This window comes from Chaetodon trifascialis, chromosome 13, assembly GCF_039877785.1.
Source record: "Chaetodon trifascialis isolate fChaTrf1 chromosome 13, fChaTrf1.hap1, whole genome shotgun sequence".
In the NCBI taxonomy this organism is placed as follows: Eukaryota; Metazoa; Chordata; class Actinopteri; order Chaetodontiformes; family Chaetodontidae; genus Chaetodon; species Chaetodon trifascialis.
This window is the reverse complement of record NC_092068.1, coordinates 27,392,337-27,419,836: the sequence shown is the minus strand read 5'-3', so window position 1 is coordinate 27,419,836 and position 27,500 is coordinate 27,392,337. Positions and strand designations below refer to the sequence as shown.

The 27,500-nt window shown below is 47.1% G+C and overlaps 3 protein-coding genes across 3 annotated transcripts in view; 1 reads left to right on the top strand and 2 right to left on the bottom strand.

Moving 5' to 3' along the window:
• cbr1 (carbonyl reductase 1) overlaps window positions 1–6,929 on the top strand; it is a 44,946-nt gene extending 38,017 nt beyond the window's left edge. The window contains exon 8 of the mRNA XM_070977328.1: window positions 6,913–6,929. The gene's annotated coding sequence lies outside the window, so the exon portion shown is untranslated. The remainder of the gene's footprint in view (window positions 1–6,912) is intronic.
• The window catches only part of LOC139341058 (pro-neuregulin-3, membrane-bound isoform), a 289,701-nt gene continuing 262,972 nt past the window's right edge, over window positions 772–27,500 (bottom strand). Inside the window, exons 6-10 of the mRNA XM_070977329.1 lie at window positions 24,133–24,235; window positions 19,956–20,082; window positions 12,175–12,290; window positions 8,688–8,873; window positions 772–3,840 (exon numbers count right to left, since the gene is read on the bottom strand). Of these exons, the coding sequence (XP_070833430.1) occupies window positions 3,177–3,840; window positions 8,688–8,873; window positions 12,175–12,290; window positions 19,956–20,082; window positions 24,133–24,235 (1,196 nt within the window). The 3' untranslated portion in view covers window positions 772–3,176. The remainder of the gene's footprint in view (window positions 3,841–8,687; window positions 8,874–12,174; window positions 12,291–19,955; window positions 20,083–24,132; window positions 24,236–27,500) is intronic.
• LOC139341462 (small ribosomal subunit protein bS6-like) lies at window positions 10,667–12,073 on the bottom strand. The gene is given in 2 exon segments (XM_070978007.1): window positions 10,667–11,352; window positions 12,013–12,073. Coding segments are annotated over 2 exon segments (747 nt in total).

Genomic DNA, 27,500 nt, shown 5'->3' with positions numbered 1-27,500 from the left:
ACACACACACACACAAACACACACACACACACACACACACACACACACACAAACACACACACACACACACACACACACACACACACAAACACACACACACACACACACACACACACACACACACACAAACACACACACACACACACACACACACACACACACAAACACACACACACACACACACACACACACACACACACACACAAACACACACACACACACACACACACACACACACACACACAAACACACACACACACACACACACACACACACACACACACACACACACACACCCCTCGTTATACTAAATATTGAGTTGACATTTTGAATCAATGTTTGGCTCTGATGAAGAAAAGCATCAGATTATTATTGAATCTATGAGCGGTCATCAGAGAAGCGGCTGAGGTTCCCGCCCTCGTGTCTTTACCTGCGCTGCGTCTGATAACGTTAAACGAACAGGACCTGAAGTCGTGCAGCGAGCGATGTTCAATTACCGCCACATGTAGTTAAAGATGTTCAGTGGAACGCAGAGATGCTCGCGTTAAACTTCATTTTCCTCTCCTCTGCTGTGTCATTGCTGATTGTCAGATGTTCCCTGTGCTGAAGTGTCAAAAGGAATATTTTTCTCGGTCAGTCGGTCAGGCCTGTCAGTTAGAGAGGAACACACCTGAGCAGCAGCCTGCACACCTGTGCACGCTCCTTCCCTCTGCGGCGTCTGGTGTGGAAACGTGGCGTCTCTGAATCTCAGATAAGAAAACAAATCCAGACAATGCTTGCAGATTTTTATCTGTTAAAAGCTCATACACTGATTACAGTTGGTCAAACAAACAAATTCACATTTTTTTGCACATGTGCACAGAAGCACATCAACCTCCGTCAGTGAGCAGTGTCTGTTCTGCTGTGGACATTATGGATTTCACGGCCATCAGTATCAAACAACCACAGCTGCTGAGGTCCAACAGTTGATATAGAAAAGCGCTTTTTGGGGGATTAATGGCAGTATGGTGAACTAAGTCTTCAAATAAAAGAAGAACGCATGAAAGAACAGAAGAAAGCAAAAAGCGAGTGAGTGTGTGTGTGTGTGTGTGTGTGTGTGTGTGTGTGTGTGTGGGCTCAGATTCGGCCTCGCCATTCAGGCCTTCATTAAAAAAGATGGCAGCCGGCGGCGAGTGTTCCCGAGGATCAGCCGCTGTGAGCGACTCGATAAAAAGTGTGAATTCTCAGGTCTCAGTGTGGCGTTACTGGATCAGACCTGCGTGAACAAACAGGAAGTGAACCGCCGAGGACGGTCACATGTCTGAAGGCGGTTTGTTAGCAGTGCTCTGCGTTCACAGGGCGCTTTCAGGGTTTCCCTTCAGAAACATCAAATATCCAGAGGCCAGAGGAAACCTTCACAGGAGGCCTGAAGCCCACATCCAGAGATTACGTTTTCAATTGGCTCGATCATCAAATCAAATCATCTTTTAATCAAACAAAAAAGTGGAAACTTTCAGTTTAGTTGCAAAGACGGACACTGAACATGCACACGTTCCTGAAAAACAGATCCTCCTTTCGCTTTTCGTCCCGTTGACGTACGAAGCCGGCGAGTTTCTAACAGAGGAGCCACAAACGACGAGCGCGGCGGGACAATTCTTCATCAGCTCATCTTCATTCACGTCATTTTCACTCTAACGTGGAACGAAAGGAGGAGACAATATTTCCCACTGACATTAAAGCCTGAGTCAGGATTCAGAAGAAAGCTAAATGGATGGAAACATCTGAAAATTTTGAGTGGAGAGTGGAGATGACAGACGTTTGAAAACATCACCTCACTCTTCTGTTTTCAGCGTCCAGCCACGTCTGTGGCCACTGGTCTCCGGCCAGTTTAGACCAGCTCGCCTGAGGACGGCTGAAGGCTTAGTTAACATGTTTGGACAGGGACGTCTCAGGACTGAAAACGTCTCCAAACGATCCACCAAAACAACGTTACTTTGAAAAATCTTTACCAGAATTTCAACCATTTTTTACTTTTATCACCAGAAACATTTGGCTGTGACTTCATACAGAGATTCAAAGCTTCCAGTTCATCAGATACAACAACGACACATTTATTTCTGTTTCCACACCCACAGCCTGTGCCCCCCCATCAGCCCCGAGCGCAGCACTGTTCATTAAAAACCAAAAACCAAAAGGAAATGAACTCAAACATGTCACGGTAGCTCCTGTGCTCATCCTGAGCCCTCTGTCCGTCCTCTGTCCCTCCTTTGTCCTTCTGTCACATCGTCCAACCAACAGAAAATAATGCACATGTGAGTGTGTGTGTGCACAGGCGTGTGAAAATATCATTTGTAACAAAACAAAAATAATCTGGATTATGAGTGAAGGGGGTCAGCGTCCGGCTGTCCTCCACAATCCCTCCGCCCCAAAACCCACCCACCACCAGAAGAGGAAGCGCTTTCCTGTTTTTCCCTCTTCTCCCTCCATCGATGCACTTCAGCACACACACACACGCACCCCCCCACACACAGACGCATGCACGCACGTGCACGCACACACACACACGCGGGGAGTTGTAAATTGCAGTCGTTAATCCTCAGAGTTGTTGGTCGCCGCAGGCGGCTGCACGGTGCTTCTTGGCTGTGTAGACGGTTTTCAAACGGCCTTCCTCGTCGGCCATCTTGGATTCTCGCGGCGTGCGGCGGGATGTTCATGAGGTTCAAATAAAACGGGTTGATACAAAGCAGAGAGGGGACAAAAGAAAGAGAACGAGTGTCATCATTCCTGTTTCTTCAGCTTTGTACTTGGTCACTTTTTGATTTCCATATATTTATATCCATATATATTTATATATATATTTATATATTCTTTTTACATTAAAAACACCAGCGGCTCCACAGACTATTTGGTTTCTTTTGTCTAAGTAGAAGTGTTTCTCTTGTTTTGTAAATAAATGCATGTAAATATTTTTTTTTCTTTTTCCGTACGGTCAGTCGGTGTGAAGGCGCCACTCAGAAAGTGTTTGTTTGTTTGTTTGTTTGTTTGTTTGTTTGTATCCACACTGTATGCATCTCGTCAGCACAGAATTTCCATGACATTACATTTTTTTTAATTCAGCGTTTCCATTTGTGTCCCACAGGTGTGAGCACCTGTCAAATGCTGTCAGACGGAAAGCAAATGTCCTAAACGGTGTCCTTTCATTGGCTGCTCTGGCCCAGGTCTCTGTGTGATAGGCTGGGGCTGAGCAGCTGGGTCTGCGTGGGTCCGTTACAGCTCAGCGCTGCAGCACTTCCTCCATGAAGGTTCAGGAAGCAAACAGTTTCCCTGACCTCCACCAGCGCAGCCGCTGAGCCGCCGTCTTCCTGCTTCCTGTGAGCCAGCGCCAACGCCCTGAGCTGCTCCTGCGCCTCCTCCAGCAGGAGCGCCACCTCGTCCTGCCGCTGGCCGAGGGCGGACAAGCAGGAAGAAGACGAGGGCGCGGCACCCGCCGGCCTCTCTCCCCTCTCGTCCTTGCAGGTCACGGTCGCGCAGGTAGCTGACATTGCTGCGGTTGGTGGGTTGATGCTGGTTTGCATACAAGACACCTCGTTGTCATGGTGACACTGGACAGAGGGGATGATGGGGATGGAGCAGGAGCGAAACGGCGGCGGCGGGGAGCGGCTGTGACGGCGCCCGGGCCTGCGCAGGCTGCGGGTGGCGGGATTGGGATTGGCGTGCCCGGGCGGAGCGCACCGGTCCGGACGCACCTCCACGCGGCCGCTCCAGGACGATGGAGACGTCTCCAGGGAGGCGGGAGCTTGCATATGTAGGAAGGCGTCTCGTCTGGGGTTGTCACATCGGTCCTCTCCCTGCGTCCGGCAGCTAAAGACAAACAAAAAGACAGGACAGAGACAAAGGACAGGAAGGAGCAAAAGTTACTGGAATGGAGAAACATGTCTTCACTTCATGAGAGGACAAGTCAAAGTGTCTTTGAGACTCCCACGCTGAGACCCCGGCAGGACACACAGAGGGACGGCTCGGGCTGACCGAGGATGCTGGGAGCGAGGAGGACGGGTCTGTCTTTCTTTCTCCTCTTTATATGTGAGTCTGTGCGCACGCACGCACACACGTGCGCGCGCACGCACGCACGCACGCACACACACACACACACACACACACACACACACACACACCTCGACCCTCTTATATAAGTGAGGAGGTGACAGAGTTCAGTTTCATTCCTTCAATTTAAGAAAATGAAAGCTGTTTAAAGTCGGAGGCTCGTCGAGGACAGCTCAGTGTGTGTGTGTGGTGTGTGTGTGGTGTGTCTGTTGTTTGTGTGGTGTGTGGTGTGTGTTGTGTGTGTGATGTGTGTGTGTTGTATCTGTTATGTGTGTGGTGTGTATGTGTGTCCTTTCATCCATTCTTGTCCTCTCAGTGTTCCTCTTTCAGACTCTCTGTCTTCCTGCATGAAAACCCTTTTTGAGTCGCTCTGCTCAGAGATTGTATAGTGCGCTGATGCCAGTGATGATGAAGATTTCATCTGTGCCCTCAGTCGTACCTGATGCCAGTGATGATGAAGATTTCATCTGTGCCCTCGGTCGTACCTGAGCCTCCACCTTCCTCCTCTCGGCCCTCACTCCTCTGCCTCGCTCTATGATTGTCTTCACATGACCACTTGTTGCTCAGCAGATGTCCTCAGTATGCTGTCATGTTGTTTTGGGCGTTTCTCAAATCAAATGATCAACCTGTCCCCATGTGTGTCTCCTGCCCGTCTGTCCCCGTCTTGTTAGCCGTCCTTCTGCTGAACCTCGTTAATTGAACGCTATATTCTTCATCTCTTGCTTAATTGTTCACCATCAGTAACAGTTAGATGATGGAAGGAACCAGGTTACAGGGAGGAATCAGGGACCGCAGTAATCAGATTACTCCTCTAACCCTGACAGTAAGTTTGGGAATGTGAATTTTCAACTTCAGCTGCAGAAACTGACATATTTAGACCTACAGAAGCTGCTATTCCTCAGTTTCAGCTCAGCTGTGGTGTGGTGAACGTCAGGGAAACACTGCGGTTATTAAGACGCGCTCAGTGTGTGGTTAGACGAGGGACACTGAGGCTAGAGACGAGGGACCTGATTGTGGTTACGGTGGAAAAGAAGGTGGACAGGGTTCGGGTCACGATCTGTGTCTCCTGCGTGAACTCAGACTTCGGACATCCCGATCCAGAACTGTGGACAAAGCTGCCGCTCTGAGGCTGATGTGCACAGAGAGAGAAAAAGACATTTGGACTGTCAAGCAGAGATGTAGCTGAAGAGTCCGTCTTTATCTGATCCCTGTTTCAGACACCAGGCTTCTTGTTAACGTGACATTTAAAAAGTATGGCTGATGCATGACGTGGACAGAAAGCTGCTTCCTCCATCACTGAGCACCACACTCACAACAAGCACTGCTCTGGTCTCTCTGGTCTCTCTGGTCTCTCTGGTGTCTTGTCCCCCCGTCCAGGGGTGGTTACTGACGGCCAATAGCTTGCCGTGATAACCAGCCAATAAGCTGCCCAGCCTGTGACTACAGCCTGTGCATACAGTATATATAATGTGTGTATATATATGTGTGTATGTGTCTAAAAAGCTCGACTGAGGCCAGACATAATCCCGTCTTTGTCCCTCTTTGTGAGACTGACCATGTCCCTCACTGTTATCTGGGTCTAAATCCAGAGGCGTTCCAGAGCCGCGCCTCATTGTGCAATAATTCATAATCCTCTGCAAACACCACGTCACAATCCAACTCCGACTCCTTCTGTAATACCTCGTCACACACGCTCACACTCTCCATCAAGACGTGCAGAAATAGCGGTGGGAGGAGGAGGTGGTGCTCTTTCAGACTCAAAGGAAATCACGCCGTCCTTTTATCGCCGCAGTATTTTTCCGAGACATGAAAACCTCACCAAAAACCACAGCGGAGACTTAGCGGGTCCACAGAGGATCCCGCGAGCGATAAGAGAGGATGATGCCAGGGTGCTAATTCCCAAGATAACATTCACAGACAAATCTCTCTTTTGATGTGTTAAAACACAATCAGATTGCAAAAATCTATGAAGCAGAGTTCAAATATAGACCCTGGAGCAACGTGGAGCGGCTGGAGGGGTATTACAGAGAGACTGTGCGCCAGTGAGGTGAGATAAGTGACGGGGCTTTTATCTTTTACGGGAGCTCATTACATGTACAAGTGTTAGCAGTCAGCTTCGTTAATCCCCCCCCCCCCCCCCACAGATAAATACATCTCGTGTCTGCTGCTGAAGTCGAGCTCCACGTGAAGCGATGCGGGGACCTCGTAACACTGGAACATGTTTGCAGATGAGCAACATACGAGCATTTCTACACACATGCAGGCGCACACGCCCCCACACGCCGAGGCTGCGAGGAGAACTGAGGACGAAGATGAAGATGAAGGCTGGATGTGTAGTTAAGACGGGGACGGAGAAGCCGGCGTGCTGAAATACTGCAAACAGAAAACTGAAATCCATGCGGTCTCTTCGTCAGCCATTTTGGAGACAGCTTAATCTTAAAATAGTAGTAAGAACACAGGACATTCTGTCTCCCTGTCAGCCATTTTGTTGAGATAACAGTCGGCGTGGAGGAGAGCGGGAACCTTTCTGTAGTGTCGTTTCTGACTGTCATATTCCATCTGCACACTCCTCTATCACACCCTCTACTCCCCTGCTGCTGCTTTCTTCTTCTTCTACCATAACGCTCTCTGTCTGTGTCACAGTGGATTCAAACTGGCTGTCTCTCTATTTCTGTCTCCGTCTCTCCCTCAGTCTCCATGCAGTCGTGGTCAAATGTCTCCATGGCAACCCAGACTACCATACGATGGGAGAGGGATCCTGTCGTCTGTCTGTCCATCTGCCGTGATGTGAAATCGTTCATTAGAGAATGAGCGAGTGAGTAGGTGGATGAGTAACTGAGTGTGTGTGTGTGTGTGTGTGTGTGTGTGTGTGTGTGTGTGTGTGTGTGTGTGAGAGAGCACAACCTGTTCGTCTGTTCGTCCCAAACTGAGTCTGAGTCTCATGCTGTTCATAGAAGGGGGGTCGTTCTGTGCAGTGGCATGCAGAGCTGCTCTGGAGGAAGGGGCCAAAGTGATAAAAGGCCCCCAGCGGAGCAGAGCTGGCCGGGGGACAATTTGGACCAACCACAGGTCACCTCAGCCTGAGTCCAGCAGAGGGACGCTTTGGTTGACCGTAGGACACCAGACAACACTTGAGCCAACCAGAGGACGCTTTGCATGAGTGGAAGACATTCAGGCCAACCAGAGGACACTTCAGCTACTAGAGGACCCATAAACAGCTGGGTTAAGCAACGGACACCTGGGACGATCTGAGGACGCCCGAGCTGCCCAGCGGACACTTAAGCTGATCACATTTGCAGGGGCCAACCCGGCCGGCCTGCCGGTCACCTGGGAGTGGACTTTAGGTAACCAGAGCGCCACTGAGAGGCACCGGGGCCAATAAGAAGAGCACTTGTTCGGACAAGGACACTTCAGCAGCTGGAGTGTCCTTGTCCTCAGGACAACCTGCACGGTGACATTCAGGCAAAGAGGAAGCACGAGACCCGCTGCGTCAATAAAGATTAAGACAAAAGTGAACTGAAGCTCTCTGAGTGAAAGCGCACGGCGGTCACCGCTCTGCCCCCCCCCCCACACAAGCACGTACACACACACGTGCGCACACACACGCGCGCACACGCGCGCACACACTTGTGCACACACACACACATGTGAATTTCCTCTTATGCCACTGGTGCGCACCCTGTGCTCGCTGCATGTGTGAGTGTGTGTGTCTCTGCTGTCTCTCTCATTAGTATGCATGTAGGTCATGTGGAGCTTTATCCTGAGCCCGGACCGCCGGGACTGAAGAGAGGCTTGCCAGTCCAGGTGGGTAAAGCACCGGCTCATGACCCGCCCAAAATGGGTCGACGCTCTTCTCACACGGAATACATTTCTTGCTAATCATTCACCGTCATCATTTGCATTCGCACTCGCAGGCTCGCCGCGGAGCGTAACCCTGCGGCGCTACACTTGAATGTGGATTTAATTGTTGGTCTACCTGCTAAGTCACTGCATTAAAAGCTGAGAAGGAGAATGTAGGGCAGGGACGGCAGAGAGGGAGGAGAGAGCAGAGCGTGCATGTGCAGCCTGTATCACGTCCTTAAAAGCAGGCAAAGCGTTTCCTTTGAACTCGTGCCACCGCGCTGCAGACCACAACATAACGTGACCTCGCTTTTATCTTTGCCCAGCAGATTGGGAAACAAAGAGATGGGGGGGGGGGTTAAAGGAGATTAAAAAAAGAAACGCAGTCTTTAAAAAGAAATAAAAATCAGAGAATTGGCTTTGAAATATCGACTGTTGAAATGAAATCCAAAGCTTTGTCCGCGGCAGGCCTGTGGAGGACACAGCAAAGAGGACAGCAGACAGAACGACGAGAGAAGAGGATTAAACCTTAAAATGCTCCAGATCGCTCAGCTGTAAGTACGCCCGACACAGCGTCTGTATGTCTGCACAGCCCGGACACACAAGCATCAACACGTTAAAACACGAGTGGAACGCCCCCCGGATCAACCTCCAGGGCTGATTTGGCTTCCTGAAAGCGAACGAAGCAGCCAAAGGTCTCTGAGTGACACCTCCTCAAACGTTTTTAGGATTGAACGTGAAGGAAGGTTTGGTCTCAGCCTCCTCACCCTCTCTGTGCTTCAGCCTCCCTCTCAGACGACTCCACCTCCTGCAGGTGTTGGTAGGCGGGGCCGGAATATTTGGATCCTCCTATTGGATTTAGCCTTCCCCTGGGTATGGGCGGGGTCCTGCGTGGGGCTGACCAATGGGCTGTCCGGGTTCTCTGATCCGGGATGTGAGACAAGGAGCCAGTTCTGTAAAAAAAAGAGATTCAGGAGTTATTGATTAGTATGTGATGATTGGATGATTGGCAGCTGGCCGCCTCTCAACACACTGATCATACTTCAGCTGAACTCCACTCCAGTGGACTCACGAGCAGCTCTGGTCACATGTGGCCTCCTCATCATCTCGGGAGGAAGATGATAGATCTATTGCTGCTGCTGCTGTTTGTGTCCCCTGTGCTTCCTTTGGATCAGACCTGACTGTCCTGGTCCTGTCCTACTGCTGGACGTCTCCTTCTTTACAGTTCATTCACTCTCACGGGCTTTGGGAAGGTTTTCAGCTCATCTTTTTTTGGATTGAAGACCTCTAGTTAGCAGTTAAAAGAATAATTTCCTGAATCGAGTCAGTATGAACATCTGGCCACCAAACAAACACAGGACGTCCACTCAGGAGACGGTGGTCCATGTCCATGTAGACTTATTTCTAACATACTTCACTTGTTGTACCTCGTGATCTTTCCTGAACTGAGTACTTCTGTTGCCTAAACCTTATTTTCACGGCATAAACCACGTGAGGACGAAGGTCCAGTTCCACGAAGGTCCAGTATGTCCGTCCCTGCTAAGTCAGACAATGGACCGCTTCAGTCCTCTGGTTCAGTCCTCTGTGCTGGCTGTATCCTGTTTGTATACAGTAAAGACATTTAAATGAGATATTCCTGAAACTCAGAGTCAGCCTGGGCCACTTTCTTTCTGGTTATTTTGGACGGTGGTGTCCCAGCACACTGCCGTCCTGCCAATGGCGTCTGTCTCTGTCTAAGCCCGATCACTGAGAGTATCATCTGTGGCAGAGCGACAGCCTGCCAGACGAGTGACGCTGTGATCAACTCAGCTGTTCAGAGGAAGAGCAGGAAACGAAGAGAGAGGGAGTTTAGCCATGACTGAGGAGAGCCTGATGGTTTGAAGGTAGAAGGAAAAGCTCCTCTCAGCTCCTGCCCATTAACCCCCAGCTGCTCAGGTGGAGTTAGAAAGCACCAGGTGCACTGAGAGGCTCTCAGGTGAGTAACTGTTTGAGCAGTGATGGCCGAGACAAAACAGAGTATGTATGCATTCAACTCCTTTGACTCCTTTGACTCCTTTAACTTATTTAACTCTTTTAACTCCTTTAACTCTTTTAACTCATTTGACTCCTTTAACTTATTTAACTCTTTTAACTCCTTTGACTCTTTTAACTCCTTTGACTCCTTTAACTCTTTTAACTCCTTTGACTCTTTTAACTCCTTTGACTCCTTTAACTCCTTTGACTCCTTTAACTCCTTTGACTCCTTTAACTCCTTTGACTCTTTTAACTCCTTTAACTCTTTTAACTCCTTTGACTCCTTTAACTCCTTTGACTCTTTTAACTCCTTTAACTCTTTTAACTCCTTTGACTCCTTTAATTTATTTAACTCTTTTAACTCCTTTGACTCCTTTAACTCCTTTGACTCTTTTAACTCCTTTAACTCTTTTAACTCCTTTGACTCCTTTAACTCCTTTGACTCTTTTAACTCCTTTAACTCTTTTAACTCCTTTGACTCCTTTAATTTATTTAACTCTTTTAACTCCTTTGACTCTTTTAACTCCTTTGACTCCTTTAACTCCTTTGACTCCTTTAACTCCTTTGACTCTTTTAACTCCTTTAACTCTTTTAACTCCTTTGACTCCTTTAATTTATTTAACTCTTTTAACTCCTTTGACTCCTTTAACTCCTTTGACTCCTTTAACTCTTTTAACTCCTTTGACTCCTTTAACTCTTTTAACTCCTTTGACTCCTTTAACTTATTTAACTCTTATAACTCCTTTGACTCCTTTAACTCTTTTAACTCTTTTAACTCCTTTAACTCTTTTAACTCCTTTAACTCTTTTAACTCTTTTAACTCCTTTAACTCCTTTAACTCTTTTAACTCCTTTGACTCCTTTAACTCCTTTGACTCCTTTAACTCTTTTAACTCCTTTGACTCCTTTAACTCTTTTAACTCCTTTGACTCCTTTAACTCTTTTAACTCCTTTAACTCTTTTAACTCCTTTGACTCCTTTAACTCTTTTAACTCCTTTGACTCCTTTAACTTATTTAACTCTTATAACTCCTTTGACTCCTTTAACTCTTTTAACTCCTTTAACTCTTTTAACTCCTTTAACTCTTTTAACTCTTTTAACTCCTTTAACTCCTTTAACTCTTTTAACTCCTTTGACTCCTTTAACTCCTTTGACTCCTTTAACTCTTTTAACTCCTTTGACTCCTTTAACTCTTTTAACTCCTTTGACTCCTTTAACTTATTTAACTCTTTTAACTCCTTTGACTCCTTTAACTCTTTTAACTCCTTTAACTCTTTTAACTCTTTTAACTCCTTTAACTCCTGTGAATCCTTTAACTCCTTTAACTCCTGTGAATCCTTTAACTCCTGCCCCCTGCAGTACCACAGACAGTTTCCTGTCGGATCAAATGAGTCCTCCTCACAGACACAGAAAGGCAAACCTGGTTTAAACCAGAGTTTAACACGTTAGGTCCAAACAGGTGTTTCTGGAGCGTTCCACATCTTTCAGTCTGTGAAACGTGTTGCTGCATCAGATTCACAATAAGCAGATATTTACAGAAATCAATGAGGCTGATGAGGGAACATGAACTATATTGACTCTGCGCTGTTTCCAGGTCAGTTTCTGTCAGAAAGGATGACATTCTGGTTTATTTGTGCTTCACACGGCGTCCCGTGTTGGCTGGATGTGGAACAGAATACCAGTCGGTGGTCTGACGTAAGCCCTGATCTGCGGGGGCTCCCTCCTCTTCGGCTCGGCTCTGCCAGTGCGTTTGTTCGTGTGTGTCCAGCACACAATCCAGCGCTGGCAAACATGTGAATTGTAGCTCGGTCAGAAGCAGCAATGAAGTGTGTGTCGGAGTGTGTTTCTGACACCAAAGCCCGGGCAGCTCCAACACCAGCGCTGTGAGAGAAAAGCTTCTCGGTGTCCCACACATGAACGTCCCAGTTTATCTCTGTCGCATCTCCTCCGTGTTCATGACGGTTATAGATATGCTTATTAGCATGTTTAGAGCTTTAATTATAATTACTATCATTCTTCCGTAAATCAGCAATTAGCTATGGCTGCACTGTAATGTGGATAATTCAATTTCTCTCTTCACTGAGCGCCGGCTGATCATTGGAGGGGACGCTCAAGTCGCCTATTGTTGGTGTCATTTGCATTATCGCTGTTTCTGCGGTGGCAGTACAACGTGCCACCTGTGTGTGTGTGCGTGTGTGTGTGTGCGTGTGTGTGTGTGTGTGTGTGCATTTAAACATGGCACCTGTGATGCTTTGCTGTGCCCCTGGAGCTGCTGGACGGCGTGGTGGAGATGCTGCAGTGTGCAAAGCTGGACTCGCACACATGTCCCGGGCGGGGCTGAGACGGACGTTTGCAGTACTGCGGAAACAAACAACAACAAAAACACTGTGAGGTTTGTGGCAGTGACGAGGAATCCTTCAGAAAATGACCGCCAGTCATGTTAAAGACATCATGCAGCACAAAGCAGAGACGTGTCCCCCTCCTGAAGCAGCTCACATTGAGACTTGTCAGATGTCTCGTGTTGACTCCCCCAGCCCTTTCTCACACTGACAGCCTCGGGGTGGGGAGTCCCCAATGCCTCGATTCTGGAGCTGACCGTCAAGAGTCGAGTTGCATCTCTTTCTGCTCTTTCCACCTTCCTCAACATCTTCTTGCCTTTTCAAGGATTGAGGTAAATATTGAGGTGAATGGTGTGGAGAGGAGGGAGGCTGATCAAGTCAAGAGCATTAAGGCTTCTGGTCGTGTCACAAATCCTCAAGCAACAATGAAAGGTGGCACTTCGCTGGGGTCCAGACAGAGACGGCACTGAGGGCTGTGGCCCATTTACAAAAGACTGCTCCACCGCATTCATTTAACAAAGCATCCACCACTAACAGAGTAACGACTAGTCCCTCACAGTCAGCTTTCTGCTCAGGACCGGGACGTTTGGGATGTCAAAAGGTGCCGCAAGACGATTGTGGGACTTCTGGTGCTTCTGTTCAGTGGAATAATGTTTGCTTGCTGGTGATTATCTTCAGTGGAAGAAACATTAGGATAAATTTAAATATGTGGACAGATGGAGAATTCCAGAAAAACAGCCCATTGTTAGGCTTGCTGACAACAAATGCAGGACTCAAAAAGCAAGCTTAAAAAAGAAAAGCTGCTTCCAGTCAAAGAAAACAGGCAGCGACACAAAGAGAGGGAGCGGGCCGGTTAGACTCCAAGAACAAGGAAAAATCCAAATAACTACACGACGAGGAACAAACAGCTGACAGGTGAAGCTAATCGACAATCACAAGAGCGGGAAGGGCACAAAGGCAGGAAGTCAAACAAAACTTTCAAAATAAAACAGGAAACAAACACAAATCCAAACCAGGACACCGACACTTTTGACCGAGCGTCACATGAGGTTTTTGTGATCATGCTTTCTGTCCACCTCCTGCTCTCTGAATAAAAAGATCCAGATTTCTGAGCAGATTCATCACACGTCCTTGATTTTCCACAGAAATGCGTCGTCCCTCTAACGACGCTGAACATCGCTCTCTCCTCCCCCTCTGGCTGCCATCATGACAGGAGATCTAGATCAGCACTATCATGTAAGTCCCAGCTTCTATCATTTTAACGCTCTTCATGTTCAGCTCCATCACCGGAGAGACAAATATGCAATGAAACAAAACAGCTCTTTGTTCTGCACTTCACAATGCGGTCGACGAGGCAGACTCAGCTGCTCGGCAGCAAAGATCTGCTGTGAACTCCTCGAAGGAACACAGGACAACACTAGGAAGGTGTTTTAGGCTTTAAACCTTCAAAGCCTTCACGATGTGAGGAGGCTGCTGCTGGTTTCATTTCTTATCTACAACACAAACCTATCTGAGGTTTGCATCTATCAGCCGCTGACAGTTTCCTCTCCTCAGCACTCTCAGCTCCGTCTAGACTTCTGTAACATCAGCTAAGAGCTGAGCTAACAGCTAAAACCCATTTTTGTGCAATTTCTTGCTCCAAAGTCCGTTTGTGTCTTTTCTTTATACCAAGTTCTGAGTTTGATGTCTGACTAATAAGGTTGTCACTGATGCAGTCCCTTTTGAGGTCCCTCTGCAGGACACCAGCCTCATTAGCATCACATGGCGCCGTCGTTATGTGCCCGCTCAGACGTTTGAAGGCTGATTTGTACTTTGTATAAAACCACACTTTCAGTCTTAGCTTCAATCGGTGCTGAAAAAAATACTTCAGCTAAAACCCACAAATCACATCACATTTCAAAACATATGTGCTAATTCAACACAGCTCGATTTAAAAAAGAAAAAATCTTCCTTTTTGAAACTGTAAATCCGTAAATTTTCAACATGTTAGTTTTCACATTTTCCCTCACAAAGCACGACTCGTAAAGAAGAGCTCAGCCTGTAGCGACCCTCCTCTGCTGCTCATCCTGTCATTGGCTGGAATCAGGTCATGTGCAGGTGAGACCTCATCCTGTCATTGGCTGGAATCAGGTCATGTGCAGGTGAAACCTCATCCTGTCATTGGCTGGAATCAGGTCATGTGCAGGTGAGTCCGGCTTCATTGGTTTTTCAGGGGCAAATGCAACGATCTCTAAAAGTGGCATCCTCACAAATCTAAGAGAACCAACGATCCTGAAGGAGGCGCTGCAACATGTGACTGTCTCCATCTGACATAATGACAGTTAAATACGCAGCAAATAGGCATAAATAGGTGGACTCAAACCAAGAGCTTCAACAAAGGTCTTCAGTGGTTTCAAATGTTAAAAAAATCCATTATTACACAAAGAGTCAACTTTCTACCACTGAACATCCAGAGCAACCCTTTCAATGACCGAATCATTAGCAACAGCGCGCAGAGGGTGAGTCAGGTAAAACACACCTCTCATAAAGAATCAGTTCAGGTAACGAGATGCAGCTTCCACGACAGGTGAATTATTCAGTAAAAATAGCTACAGAGATAATGAGACATTAAAGGAAGCGTCCAGGGATTGTACATATAAAGGTCAAAGAGTCTGTCATGAGAGTTTGTGAAAAGAAATGTAGAAGTGCAGACAACAGATTAAAGCCATGCTCTCTGCTGCCTCAGGTTCCCCCTTCAACAGTGCTAAGACAACAAACAATGCAGACATACAGCATGAGTGTACTGCAAGTCCAACACATATGAAGACGTAAACGGTCCACCAGCACCCTGTTGATTTGATGATGATTTCTCTCATCCCGCCCACACTCTGCTGCTCTGACACCAGGCTCATCCAAGCTCCTGCAGGAGCTTCCAGAGAGCAGTCAGCCACTCGTCACACTGAAGGACTGTCCAGGCTCACTGGTTTAACGCTGCCTCATACAGTTACACACAGAACACGCCTTGTTTTTAACGTATTTATCCATCCGGGCTAATAAAGGGCTCCGCCGACCAGCTCGAGCAGGGACGGCGCCTCCAGTCTGTTCACGCTGACGTGCACGGCTCTGCCTACACTGCGTTTCCGTCTGGAAACAGATTCAAGCTTTGGAAGAACCGCTCAAGGAAAAACCGGGAACTGTGAGCATGTGTCACACAGCGACGCTGACTGTTTATGGAGGCCATCAGTATAAATGTGATGTTTTCTCAGCGAGCTGCAGGCACACACTCTGCTCTCCAGCTCCATAAACGCCGCACAGATACAACAGGCAAAAGTAATCATTGCTTTGACAGCGACTTCATGCCGTGTCTGGACATGTGGTGCAAAGGGAGTGTGCAAAGGCAGATATTAATGGATGTGTGTGTGTGTGTGTGTGTGTGTGTGTGTGTGTGTGTGTGTGTGTGTGTGTGTGTGTGTGTGTGTGTGTGTGTGTGTGTGCGCGTGCGTGTGCGTGCACACTGTAATGGATGCTTTAATCTCTGAGATACGGACTAACGCTCCGTATGCCTCTGGCACTGAGGTTTTCTAACACTGACAGACTATCCGGAGGGAACCAGGAGATGATTTTCATGATTTGTGCAGAGATGCTGGCATCAATAACAATTTCCCAGCATTATAAACACACACGCACGCACGCACGCACGCACACACGCACGCACGCACATGCGCACACACACGCCGTAGTCTCAGACCTAGGCTTAGCAGAGCAGGCTCAGGGTAGAGACGGCGCAGTTTCAATTATGCTGCAATGGCGGACAGCCTCTGTGGAAAACCTGTGGAATACATGATGGGGCGGTAAAAGTGATTGATAGAGAAAGAGCGGCTCAGCCAGCGCGGCTCTTTAGTTCACTGCTTAATAAAATACTTCCAATAAACGGCCCTGCGGTGCTAATCAGAAGTGCTCATTTCCTATAACAGGCCACTGCTGGATGGTTCCGCTGCCTTCGTCGTGACCAACCCGATTATACTGGGTGTTTATCTGCATGTGCATGAGCTTTATGCAGCAAAGAAGTAAAACTCCTTATTAAAGTTAGATTAGAAAAATTAAATGGAATTGTGGAGAAGACATGCAACAGAAATGTAATAAAGAGAAGCAGAATTCAGCGTAGCAGCCTGCTGTGCCAGTGCATGCTCCTCCAGCACCAGTGACCCCATGCTTGTTGCCCTGTGTTCACAAATTTTGGTAATTGATTGCCTGCAGACAGAAATCAATGTGATTCTGGGTGCGTAGGCACAAACTAAACAAATACAATTAATTTGCATGTCATTTTCCTACAGGCTCCTGAAGAAATGAAATAAATAAAACACGATTTTAAGCAACATTTATTGTTTTCCTCAACAATACTTTCTGTAAAGGCAGTAAACAATAATCAATAATTCATGAGCTAGTGCTAATAGAGCAATTAGCAAAAAACCTGTTTAAAGTGTTTTCTCTTATGCTCTGATAAAATGGGATTTTACTGGAGTTTGGCCAATTCTACATTATTTCCTTCTATTCTAGTGTACTGTTTGTATTCTTGACAGCAGAGATAATCATTAAAATGCAAAATAAAATATAATCAGTGTACATATGCAATAGTAAAACTTATGTTTGCAAGCTAATAATTAGCAAGCTAGCTCAGAGAGCTATTGTGATCATGTTGAAGTTAAATGATGCTCTTTACACAGCTAACGTGAGTAGCATCACAGTCTACGTAACAAAGCTTTGAGGACTGCAGGGCCGAACTTTCTGCTGTGATGCTAATGCTAATCATTCTGTATCCTCACCTGTGGGACGAGAAAACAGATGACAGAGAACAGGCTGCCTCAACAATGAGAGAGAGGCTGAAAGTCAGACGTCGGTCTGCGTGCTGTCGTGGAGGCTGTGAAGCGCCGATGCTAACCGCTAAGTTACTGATGCTCAGGTGAGCGAGGCCGCACACCTCCACGCTGCTGAGGACACGTCTAATCAGACGCCAGCTGTGCACGTCTCCGCTGGCTGCAAACTCTTGTCCAATCAGTTTGGCTGTGATGAGATAATTGCACAACAGCTTAAGAAAACAATCTGAGTTAAAAAAGGTTTTAATCAGCTGGAACTTTGCTCAGTGAGCTGCAGCAGAAGAAGCTGAATACATTCTGTAATACAGCTAAATAATGTTTAAATAAAGAAAACTGATGTGCCTTACAAATACAGCAAAGACTGACTGAACCCAAATCAAAAACACAGTTTGACATCATGTTCTGACTTAAAGGAGCTGTGAACGGACGTTTTGGTGTCTATAATTTGTTGAGAATCTTTAACCTGACTTGAACTGCCCAAACTCACATCATTCAGAAAGTCTGAAAAACTCTAAAAGAAGCAGAAAACCTAAAGTGTGATTTCTCAGAAAGTATGAAAGAGGCACCGCAAAGCTGGAGTGAACTGATAAAGTGCAGTGACCCATTTAAAGTTTGAATGAAGTTCCAAAGCGAGAGAAGAAAGGGACGAGTGTAAAGAGCAGCAGGTCTGAACGTTCCTCCCATTGACTCACCGAGAAAAGATTATGAAACATGTGAGGTCTGAGAGCGCAAAGCAACGGCTGTCATGTCTTAAACATTTGAAGATCTGAACAGATCCAAGCTGAAAGTCTGAGCATGTCTCAGCTGAATGTCAAAGGATGAAGACGTAATGAAACTGATCTCCTCCTCATCAATAACTGATCAGTTTTCTGCTGCGTGTCCGTCGTTTGGCAGATAAACAGAAATGATCCGTTCGCATGTGTATTTATCCTCAGTCACTGTTACATTTGGCAGCAGCACCAGTTTAGCATGACATGAAATCTTCAGTCACAGCTCCACTTTGGTTCCAGCGCTTCCAGTTCTGCGGCCCAAACACTGAGAGAGCTGGAGCCATTTGAGGGCTGCACCGCTGCCTTTCCCTCCATCCTCATGTACGTTAGGGAGGCCACTTTGTTTGTCCTTGGCAGAGCCCTCAGCTTGAGGGTAATCGGAGGAGGCACACCTGACACGCCGTCTTTGCAAACTCTAGATTTTACAGATTACTTTCAAACTTGGGTTAGCTCTGTCTCCGAGCTGCAGCTCAGATATGTGAACCCTTTGTGAACCGCGTCTCAGCGTCCTCAGGCGAGAACAGCCTTATGTTTTAAAGTCTATTAGCTCCAGATTAAAGCGGACAGGGCCTCTGCAGTCCTGCTGCATTCAGACACTTTCACTTCTTTGACCTGTTGATTCACGTTAGGCGTCGAGTAACTGCACTCCGCTCGGCGTCAGCTGATTGACTGGACTTCACAAAGATCGTGTGAGTGAGTCTGTCGCAGTGACATCAGAAAGCTGAGCCATGAGGCTAAAAAGCCTGACTATTTCTGATCTATAATAAGATTTTAAAGAGTCTTTAGACGTTGGTGCTGGGACGCTGACATGCAGCACTGGAAGAGTCAAACTGGTCATACTGGATATTTCCTTTGACACAGTCTGCCTCCAGTCATGTGGCAGTGCCTCCAAACCACCCAGCACTGTTCAGTCGCCTCATTTCTACAGGAGCAGTTCGACATTTTGGGAAAATTATTTGCTTTCTTTTAAGTAAATACGAAGCTATCGGCAGTTAGCTTAGCATCGCATCATTTGCAAAATGCTGAGCTTTTGCTTTCAGGTTTGATTTTAAGCGGAAGCAGCAAACCTGCCGGGGCAAGGCGTGGATGAGGAGAGCGACTCTCAGCTGTACCATGAACTGCTGGTGTGAATCGTAATTATGTCTCCTTCATGCAAACTGGATCTGTGCTTCTCCCACACTGTGATTTATCCATCTTGTGTATATTAATGTGTTTATGATGGAGAGAGAGTCGGCGTGTATGCAGCGCATGTGCTTCGCCTCATTTTAAATTTAAATCGCGCCTTTGTAGGAGACGTAGAATTTATTCAATAAAGCTTCACGTCAAAACTGGGTAGATTATATATGGAACTGACATGATAAACATATAAAAGCAATTAAAGATAATTTATACCCCCCCCCCCCCCCGCGTTGGAAGATGTGTATTTGACTGACATTCAAATTAAGGTAAGGCTCTCACGTCAGATGCTCTACGACGCACATCTGGGAGAGACGTGGTGCCACAGAGCTCTGAGAAGATGATGAATGACGTCGTGAGGCAGCGCCATGCTCCCAAACCACCCAACGATTGCTCACTCAAAGACCTGAGAGCGCGACGCCGGCGGCCGGGCGGACGCCAGCGTGCACACTGATGCCTGTGCAGCTGCAGACTGCGGGGGGGTGATGAAGTTTATGATAGATGCTAATACTCTGAGGTGCTCTATGTTGTAATAATCTCTGCAGGGGCTGCTACCAGATATTACAGTTTGAATGTTTGTTGACTTAAGCATCAAAATATTTCCAGCTTGTGTGATGGCAGCTGACGGTCTGTGCGCTGAATGCTGAACAGGATCAGTGATAAAGCTGGTGTCAGCAGCTCAGGGTGGTCTTTGAAAGGACAAACATCAAGTCCCACTCTTTCATCTTCCAAACCGTCTTTTAAGACTGGCAGTCTGAAAAGAAATGGGATGGGAGCACGCCGGGTTACACACATGAATGGTGGATGTACATGCGTGAATGGCCTTCACTGGAAGGCGTCGCCGCCCGGAACGAGAGTCAGGATGGAGAAAGAAGCGGGAGTCACCTCATGCATCTGCAGGTTGGTGTTAGGGATCCTCATCTTGGCATCCAGGGCATGATGGGAGTTAGCGGTGTAGTTTTTCAAAGTGCGGCTCTCCTTCAGGTGGGCCTGGAGCTTCTCTCTGCGTCTCCTGAAGAGAAAGAACAAAAGGGATGATGCACAACGAACGTGAGCTCCGACCGGCTGACTTCCTGTGAATCCTGCGTCAGTCTGCAGGTTTTCATCAGTAACACCTGCTTTGAGTTAGTGAACACACTCAGGTGGCGTATCTGCTGGACCAAATACGCCAAAAGCCTTTAACCTTCCTCCCTTTCCTTCAGCTGAGAGCCACATCCACCTTTCTTTGGCATCACATTGGCTCAAACATCGACACTTTAGCTCTAATTCCAACATAAAATACTTCAAAGTAATGAGTACACACACGCTACTGCCTGATATTTTACAGTACATTCAGGACATACACACACTTTACTGTCAGTCAACAGGCTGAACAGGCTGCATTCCAACAGTTTCCACAGACTAGCATTCACTCAAAAACAAGCATACTAATACTAATCTACATTATACACATCAACGTCTAAATACTCAATCTACGGGCCTTCATCGCACTTTGCTCTTCTACATATCCACGATGTCCTGTGGCGTTCTTATCAAGGACGCTGGGAAACATCCACAGGATTGTCTCCTGTTTGTCTTTTGACTCATCCACCAACATATTTTTAAAAAATGAGTCAGTGGTCAAGGAGAATTGCTTTCTGCCGGTCTCATGCCCTTGAGGAAGAGGAGAAGAAGAAAGCGAGCTATTGACAGAGCTGCTTTCTCTCTTTCTGTCTTCTCTAAGAGGCAGTAAAAAAGATAAAACAAACTCGTATTGCTGTTTATATGAAGCACCTTGACTCTTTATATATTACCATCCTGTCCAGACGCCGTGAGCCTGGACGTTTATTCCTCACGCGAGTTTAATTAACTGCTTTGTGATATTTATTGATGCTGAAGGCTGAAGTCATTGACGGGAAACCTAATGAGTATGACCCTGATCCTGTGTGGATGCAGACCTGACTGGGTCAGGTGTGTTAGAGGAAGTGGAATCACTTCCAGTTCATCTGAAAGAAGTTAGTGTACCTACACTGACCAGATGGAGACCAAACCTTTCATCACACCTTGAGTCGTGGTGCCAGAGGTGTGCTCGTCATCAGATCGAGCGATGAAGCCGTCACTCGGTCTGTCTGACTATCTGCTGACTGACAGCGACGTAATGAAGTGTTGACATGCAGCCTCGTGGAATAAGCTCGCTCTACACCTTCACGGCACTTTAATTACATTTTCTTAGAAGAGGCTGCAACGTCTGGTCCAGACTACTTTTGGGAAGCGTTGACTCGATATGAGCGGCCATTATGTCGTCTGAAGCCTTGACAGAATCTGCTTGTTTGTTTGATGCTTCTGAACGTAACAGGCGACGCGTGCTCTCTATGCTCTTCACGATAGAAGTGCTTTGTGCGGCACAAAAATCAAATCAGACTTTGAATGATGTCAGTAGCCTCCAGCACGGCCAACCTCCAACCACCCGGCTTTGAAGCGACAGCTCAGGCTGCGTTTAATTACTGAAATATGTGTGTGATTATGAACCGGGCGACGCCACATGCCTGACACCATTCTGTGTTTGGCAGAGAGCTTTCAGGTCATGTTGCTTAAAAACTGGTCGCCACACTTTAATTACACACACTCACACTGTTGTGTCTTTAAATGGCGTCTTTTTGTGAATCCACGCCTTTAACTGGTAACGGCAGTAAAGAGAGGACAGGAAGTGAGAGACACACCAAAGGTCCTCAGACAGATGAACCGGGGACATCGGCGGGACCCCTCTTTAAAACAGGGTCTTTGATTCAGAACGGACCAGCCCAGCGTATCTGTGTTGGTCGGGGCGCTGAACGGGCGCGCAGCCAGCCGAGCTAACGTTCATATTATCATGAGCTGTAATCACGAGCGTTCCTGTTACCCACAGTTCACTGTGACCATGAATGCACCTTAACCAAAGAGAATTTTCCGTTTGCACTGTTGTGCTTTGATGTTTTGCTTATTGTGTTTTTTCCATAGAATCAAAGTGATTAACCCATCTATGTGTTAATGCAGTCATACAACCTTTTTAACGAGTGAATTAAAGCAGAAATTGGTCATAATACGACTAATTAACAGCAACGTAATAATTGGTCTGATGCAGAGTGGAGTCAGTCTGCGTTTGGGTTTGTGTCTTCATCTCTATTTGACTTTAGGTGAAACAGTGACTCTGAGGTTAATGCGATGATCTTTGGGTTTAATTAAAGGTGTTTACATCCACATCAGATAAACTGTCTGAGTTAAATTAGATGAAGGTGAACTTAATGAACGAGTGTTTAGTCTACGTGACATCAGCAGTCACTCGGTGTCTTCTCCGGTGACGCCTGGCCAGGTCTGTCCTGCAGCTTCTCGCCTTCGTCTGGTCTTCACAGGGTGAACCATGTGATCAGTGGCACTGCAGGTTGCCCTTTAAGGAGGCGCGACGGCAGCATGAGACAAATCAATTGTCCTTCATTCCGCTGTCTCTTTCTCTCAGTGTGAGGAAACCTTGACTTTATCTTCATTCAGCTCACTCTGATTTGCATGAACACTTCCTCCCGATCTGTGTGCATCTTCTCCATTGAACAAGCGAGGTCCCTGAGTCAATTACGGATTCACTGAAAGCGCCTGTCCATCACGCCTTGATCCGATTATCTTGTTGTCAGCTGCTCACTCACTCACATCATTATATTACAGAGGGAATCTTATGGAATTACAGCGCAGTCTATCGCAGCCTCCTCTGCATCCATACGGCCTGAAAGACAGTCCGCTGTGACATACCGGATATTAGACCCATCCTACTGACAATACAGGATCTCTCCAGGCAAGCTCAGCAAGCTTCTCACAGTCTGAAGGGATGCTGGCCATTCATATGCCAATTAATGTGCACCCAGATAAGCACTGCAGAAATATGCCGACAGGGACAGGAAGCCACATGAGCTGACCTTTGGTTATAATGGGCCATGAATATGTGTGTACACATAATGAGATTTAGAAATTGTTGCAAACACCAGGTCTGGGATTTGGTTCAAGATGTTTGACGCCTGGAAATGTTCCATCGGCCTGGACTAAATGATCAGAACGTCTCCCTGGGCGTCTCCTCTGCCCACACCCAGCTGGGCCCATTACTGAACACTAATACTGTAACGTTCTGCTTACTTCAGGCCTCGCGGCACATTCACCATAAATATTGTTGTCAGAGTAAGTTGGAAAGTTTGAAAATCATTGCAGGAACTTTGGGTTCAAATGAAAGCAAGAAAACTGATGGCTGGGATGAAATTACATGTCACTGCAGCTCATTTAGCCGTCAATATATTCATGAGGAAATCCTACATGTCGCATTCGTGCACGGCTGGAGAGGTACAGTCCTTCAGCTGTGTGTGTGTGTGTGTGTGTGTGTTTACACCTCATTTGCATATTGATTTGTGTTTCCTTTTACATTAACCCAAATCCAACCTTGGCCTGAACGCAAACCTGTGACAGGCAGCCGTAATCTGACCTGAAGCCTGCCCATGGAGGGAGAGCATGAAACACCTTCAGAGAGTCTGACCTGAGCCATGTTTGTGCCGTTCAGCCTCTATCCATGTGACTCAACGCTTCATTTCAGAGCATAACGTTGTGTTTGATTGTTTAAACAGAGGTTAATAAATTAGAAGGATAAATCCAGTTGGCGTTCTGGGTTTTGATCATCATTTCCATTGTTTAGTAACTGGAAACGACCCATTATGTCTCCAGAGTGTCGAACCTTTCCACAGGTGGACTCTCGCTCTTTATACTGCGTCCACACACTGATCGCCTCACTATCGCCCCCTGCTGGCACTGCACCTTCACACACACGTGTACTTTTCACGTGAAGTGTCAGTCGTCAGTCTTTGTCGCAGGACGTGTGCACACGGCTGCAGGACGCCGTCTGGAGAAGAACTTTCACTGTTTGCTTGAAACTGATGGCTGACTGATTGATCTGTCGTCAGCATCAGCAGGAATGATGCCACAGAGTGTGAAACGACTAAAACCATCAATGCCAAACATACAGACGGATGCTCTGATTCACGTCTACAAGCATGTCTTCGTGTGTTTGTCCTCTCACTTGTTGCGGCAGTAGAGGGCCATGCAGAGCGTTCCCAGGAGGCTGATCGCCAGCGCGATGGACGTGATTGACAGCACCTGTCGCTTGTACACCTCTTTGCTCTCTGCAGGGAAACAAAAACAGGAAGAGGAAGCAGCCACGTTAATGCCTGAACACACACTTTGTGGGAATAAAGCCGAAGATCACTTACAAATCGACCAGCATGTATGTGTGTGTGTGTGTGTGTGTGTGTGTGTGTGTGTGTCGTGGGGTGGGGTGGGGTGGGGTGGGGGGGGGTTGAGTGTGTATGACTGTGTGTCTTTCTGCTGACATCCCACAGTCAGTATTCACAGACTAAATTAGCTTTTCATTTCAGATGCTGCAAACAGCCGTTTCACAGCATCAGGACCGTCCAACAGCTGATCTGCCTCCACGTTCTTTCCTCGATAACTTTAATTACGTTTGTGATGGATAAAGTAAATAAAACGGAAATAAAATAACAACTCAAGACCCACTTACAATACACCAACAGCTATTTACAATTCTCCAGCGACAGCAGCTATTCTTAGCTACGACGCAGCCTTCAGCTCATTTTATCAGCTCTACCACGTCGAGTAATGGCCCAGTGGACGCCGACTGCTTTTGAAATGGATGCCACATGTAATGGAGCTTGAATACATCGAGACAAGAAGAGTTATGGTGCGGACAGACGCCATTAGTGGAGAAAAATGGAAGCTGTCTTGTTTGCTACGAACAAGTAAATCATAGTTGCCTTCAGATGCATTAATAGGTGATCAATCAGGTTTTATTTAGCGAGGCTCAGACCTTGGAAAAGCACAAAGATGACACAGGATGTTGGGGTTTTACACTGAGGTGATTGAGACAAATTTTTACTGCAGATGGGTTTGAATGGCCACTTTAGCACTAAAAAGATAAGTTCTTTACGGCCGCGTCCTCAGTGCGTCCGCTCAGACAGCACAGAGCCACACCGCTGCTGCCACTGCGTCTTGCTCAAGGGCATCCTGACAGCCGGCAGTGAGGGAGAGTGTTACTAATTCACGATCGCATCAACATTTTCAAGCCTGTCTGGGAATTCAGAGCAGGGATCTCTCAGCACAAGCTCGCCGCTGTAGCCTTCGAGCTACTGATGCCCACACAGATGCTGCACAGCCTGTCACACATGCAGTCTGTCACACATAATCCCTGAAATCACCCCGTCTGTTAGGACATAGTCAGGGCGTCTTTTCGTCTCTTCTGCGTCTCTGTCTCTCTCCTTCCACCTTTGTCTCAGTCCTGTTTGGGGTCAGCGTTGTTTTGATGCAGTTAATCAGCCCGAGTCATCACGTTGGCTCATCCGCTATAATTATATCATTAGAGGGTGCCGGGCCGTCCTACGGGACAACACCGAGGTCGGCTGCAGGCGAGCCGGAGAGACAGACAGGCAGAGGGACGGGAAAGCTAATAAAGAGACATGAGGGGGGTGAGAGGGAGTGCAGGGAGGAGGCAGCGAGCCCTCTGTTCTGTCCTGGTGAAGATGCTGTTAATGTTTATTCAGGCTTTGGCTGAGACCGCTGCATGTTTTCATCCTGCTCAGATGTAGAAACAAGCTGAAATGCCGCTCAGAGAGTGAACTCCTGACGCACTCTGCGTGCCGTGTGCAGCCTTTAGCACGTTCCTGTGTTCACTTTAAACCTTGTACCTCACCGACAAACCGGTCACGCCAAAACACGACACATGAGGAAAACAGGCAAAATCAAAGCCGGAGAGGCAAAATGTTTTTTAACTTTAATCTGGGATGAATCAAGCTCCAGAAACATTTCCCATAACACAACCAACAGCATCTTTTCTAAGACCTTCCTACCTGATACCTGTCTGTTAGACTTCACGCCTCCGGCTGTTTCAGACTCCGAGTCTGAGCCGAGATCGCCCTGAAGCACCAGGGTTAACCGCTCGCACTCCAGAGCCACGCAGGGCGCAACGGGCAGCAGCTTAACATCATCGAATAACAGCCCGGCAGAATAACCCTGAAGTCAATTTACTCGCTTTTTCCAGAACTTTCAACAAGCTCTCAGCCTTCATCAGTAGATATCAGCTGTTCACAGACACTGCTGAGGAAAAGTGTGACAAGCAGCTGAAAGCTCTGGATAGTAAGCCCGGCCTGAGTTAAGTCAAACTGTCTCCACAGGATGAGAGGCGAGTCAATGAGTCAAACTTATGGAGACGTGAACTTCTGTAATTCAGCCTTATGGTGACAAAGAGCTCCGTGTTGATTGGTCATGTCTGGCTAACCTGAGCATCAGCAGCTGTATGCAACATCCTGTCTACAGTCAGTGGACATGTCTTTAACCATGACCTGCATACGTCCCTCACCTGATGCAAACAGTTATTTACCAAACCTCAACCACAGTCTGTCCAATCAGGGAGAAGAGTCACGAAAGAGTCTTTCTGGTTGGCTGCAGTGAGAAAGACGCTTCTCCGTCTCTGATGGAAAAAGGTTAAAAAAAAAAACTCATGCAGGAGGTTCAGATGGAAGACACACACACACACACACACACACACACACACACACACACACACACACACACACACACACACACACACACACACACACTTCCTGATGTGAATAAATCATTGATTGGAGAAAGGGAAAGCGTGTTCGTGTCCCAGCTGTGAGCTCACGTCTTCTCTTTCTTTCCACCTCGGACCGCAGAGCCCCTCTGGTCGCTTATTTACAGCAGCATTATAGAAAAATATGATTAATATTTTACTCTCCTCACAGCTCTATGGAGGTGCTGCTGCGACCTTTTTGTATGAATGTGTTTACAGCAGCCATGTTTCCATACAGGTGAGGCGGCCAGAAAGAGGGAAATCAATAAGTGATGGAGTAAGTGAAAGTGAAATACTTTTGCCTTATACACGTCAGAGATTTAAGCCTTTGGCCTTTATTGCCTTTAGTATTCTATTTATGACTCGTAGCGTGTGATATAATACCCAAACATAAAAGTACCTGCTGACACAACACATGCGCCTGTCCACACGTCACAGCTGAGGAGGAACCAAAGAGAGCTTCATTCAGCCCAGCGTCAAACTATGTGACGGGCTCAGTCAACAGGAGCTCAGCTGAGGAAGCGTCTCGCAGATGATTCTGCTTTTATCTGGTCAGGTTTGAAGGCGTTCTCCTTCTGCGTGAAGTGAATGGACATGTCATCTACAAGCTCACTGAGGAACAACTCTTCACAAAGACTGACAAGGACTGTGCTGGACATCTGAGAAACCACTGTCTGTACAGCAAGAGCCCACCGAACATCTGAGGAAACACGATTTATGTCATTTTGGGTGAACTGACCCTTTAAACTGTCATCAGTTTAACCTGCTGCGCCTCACAGCAA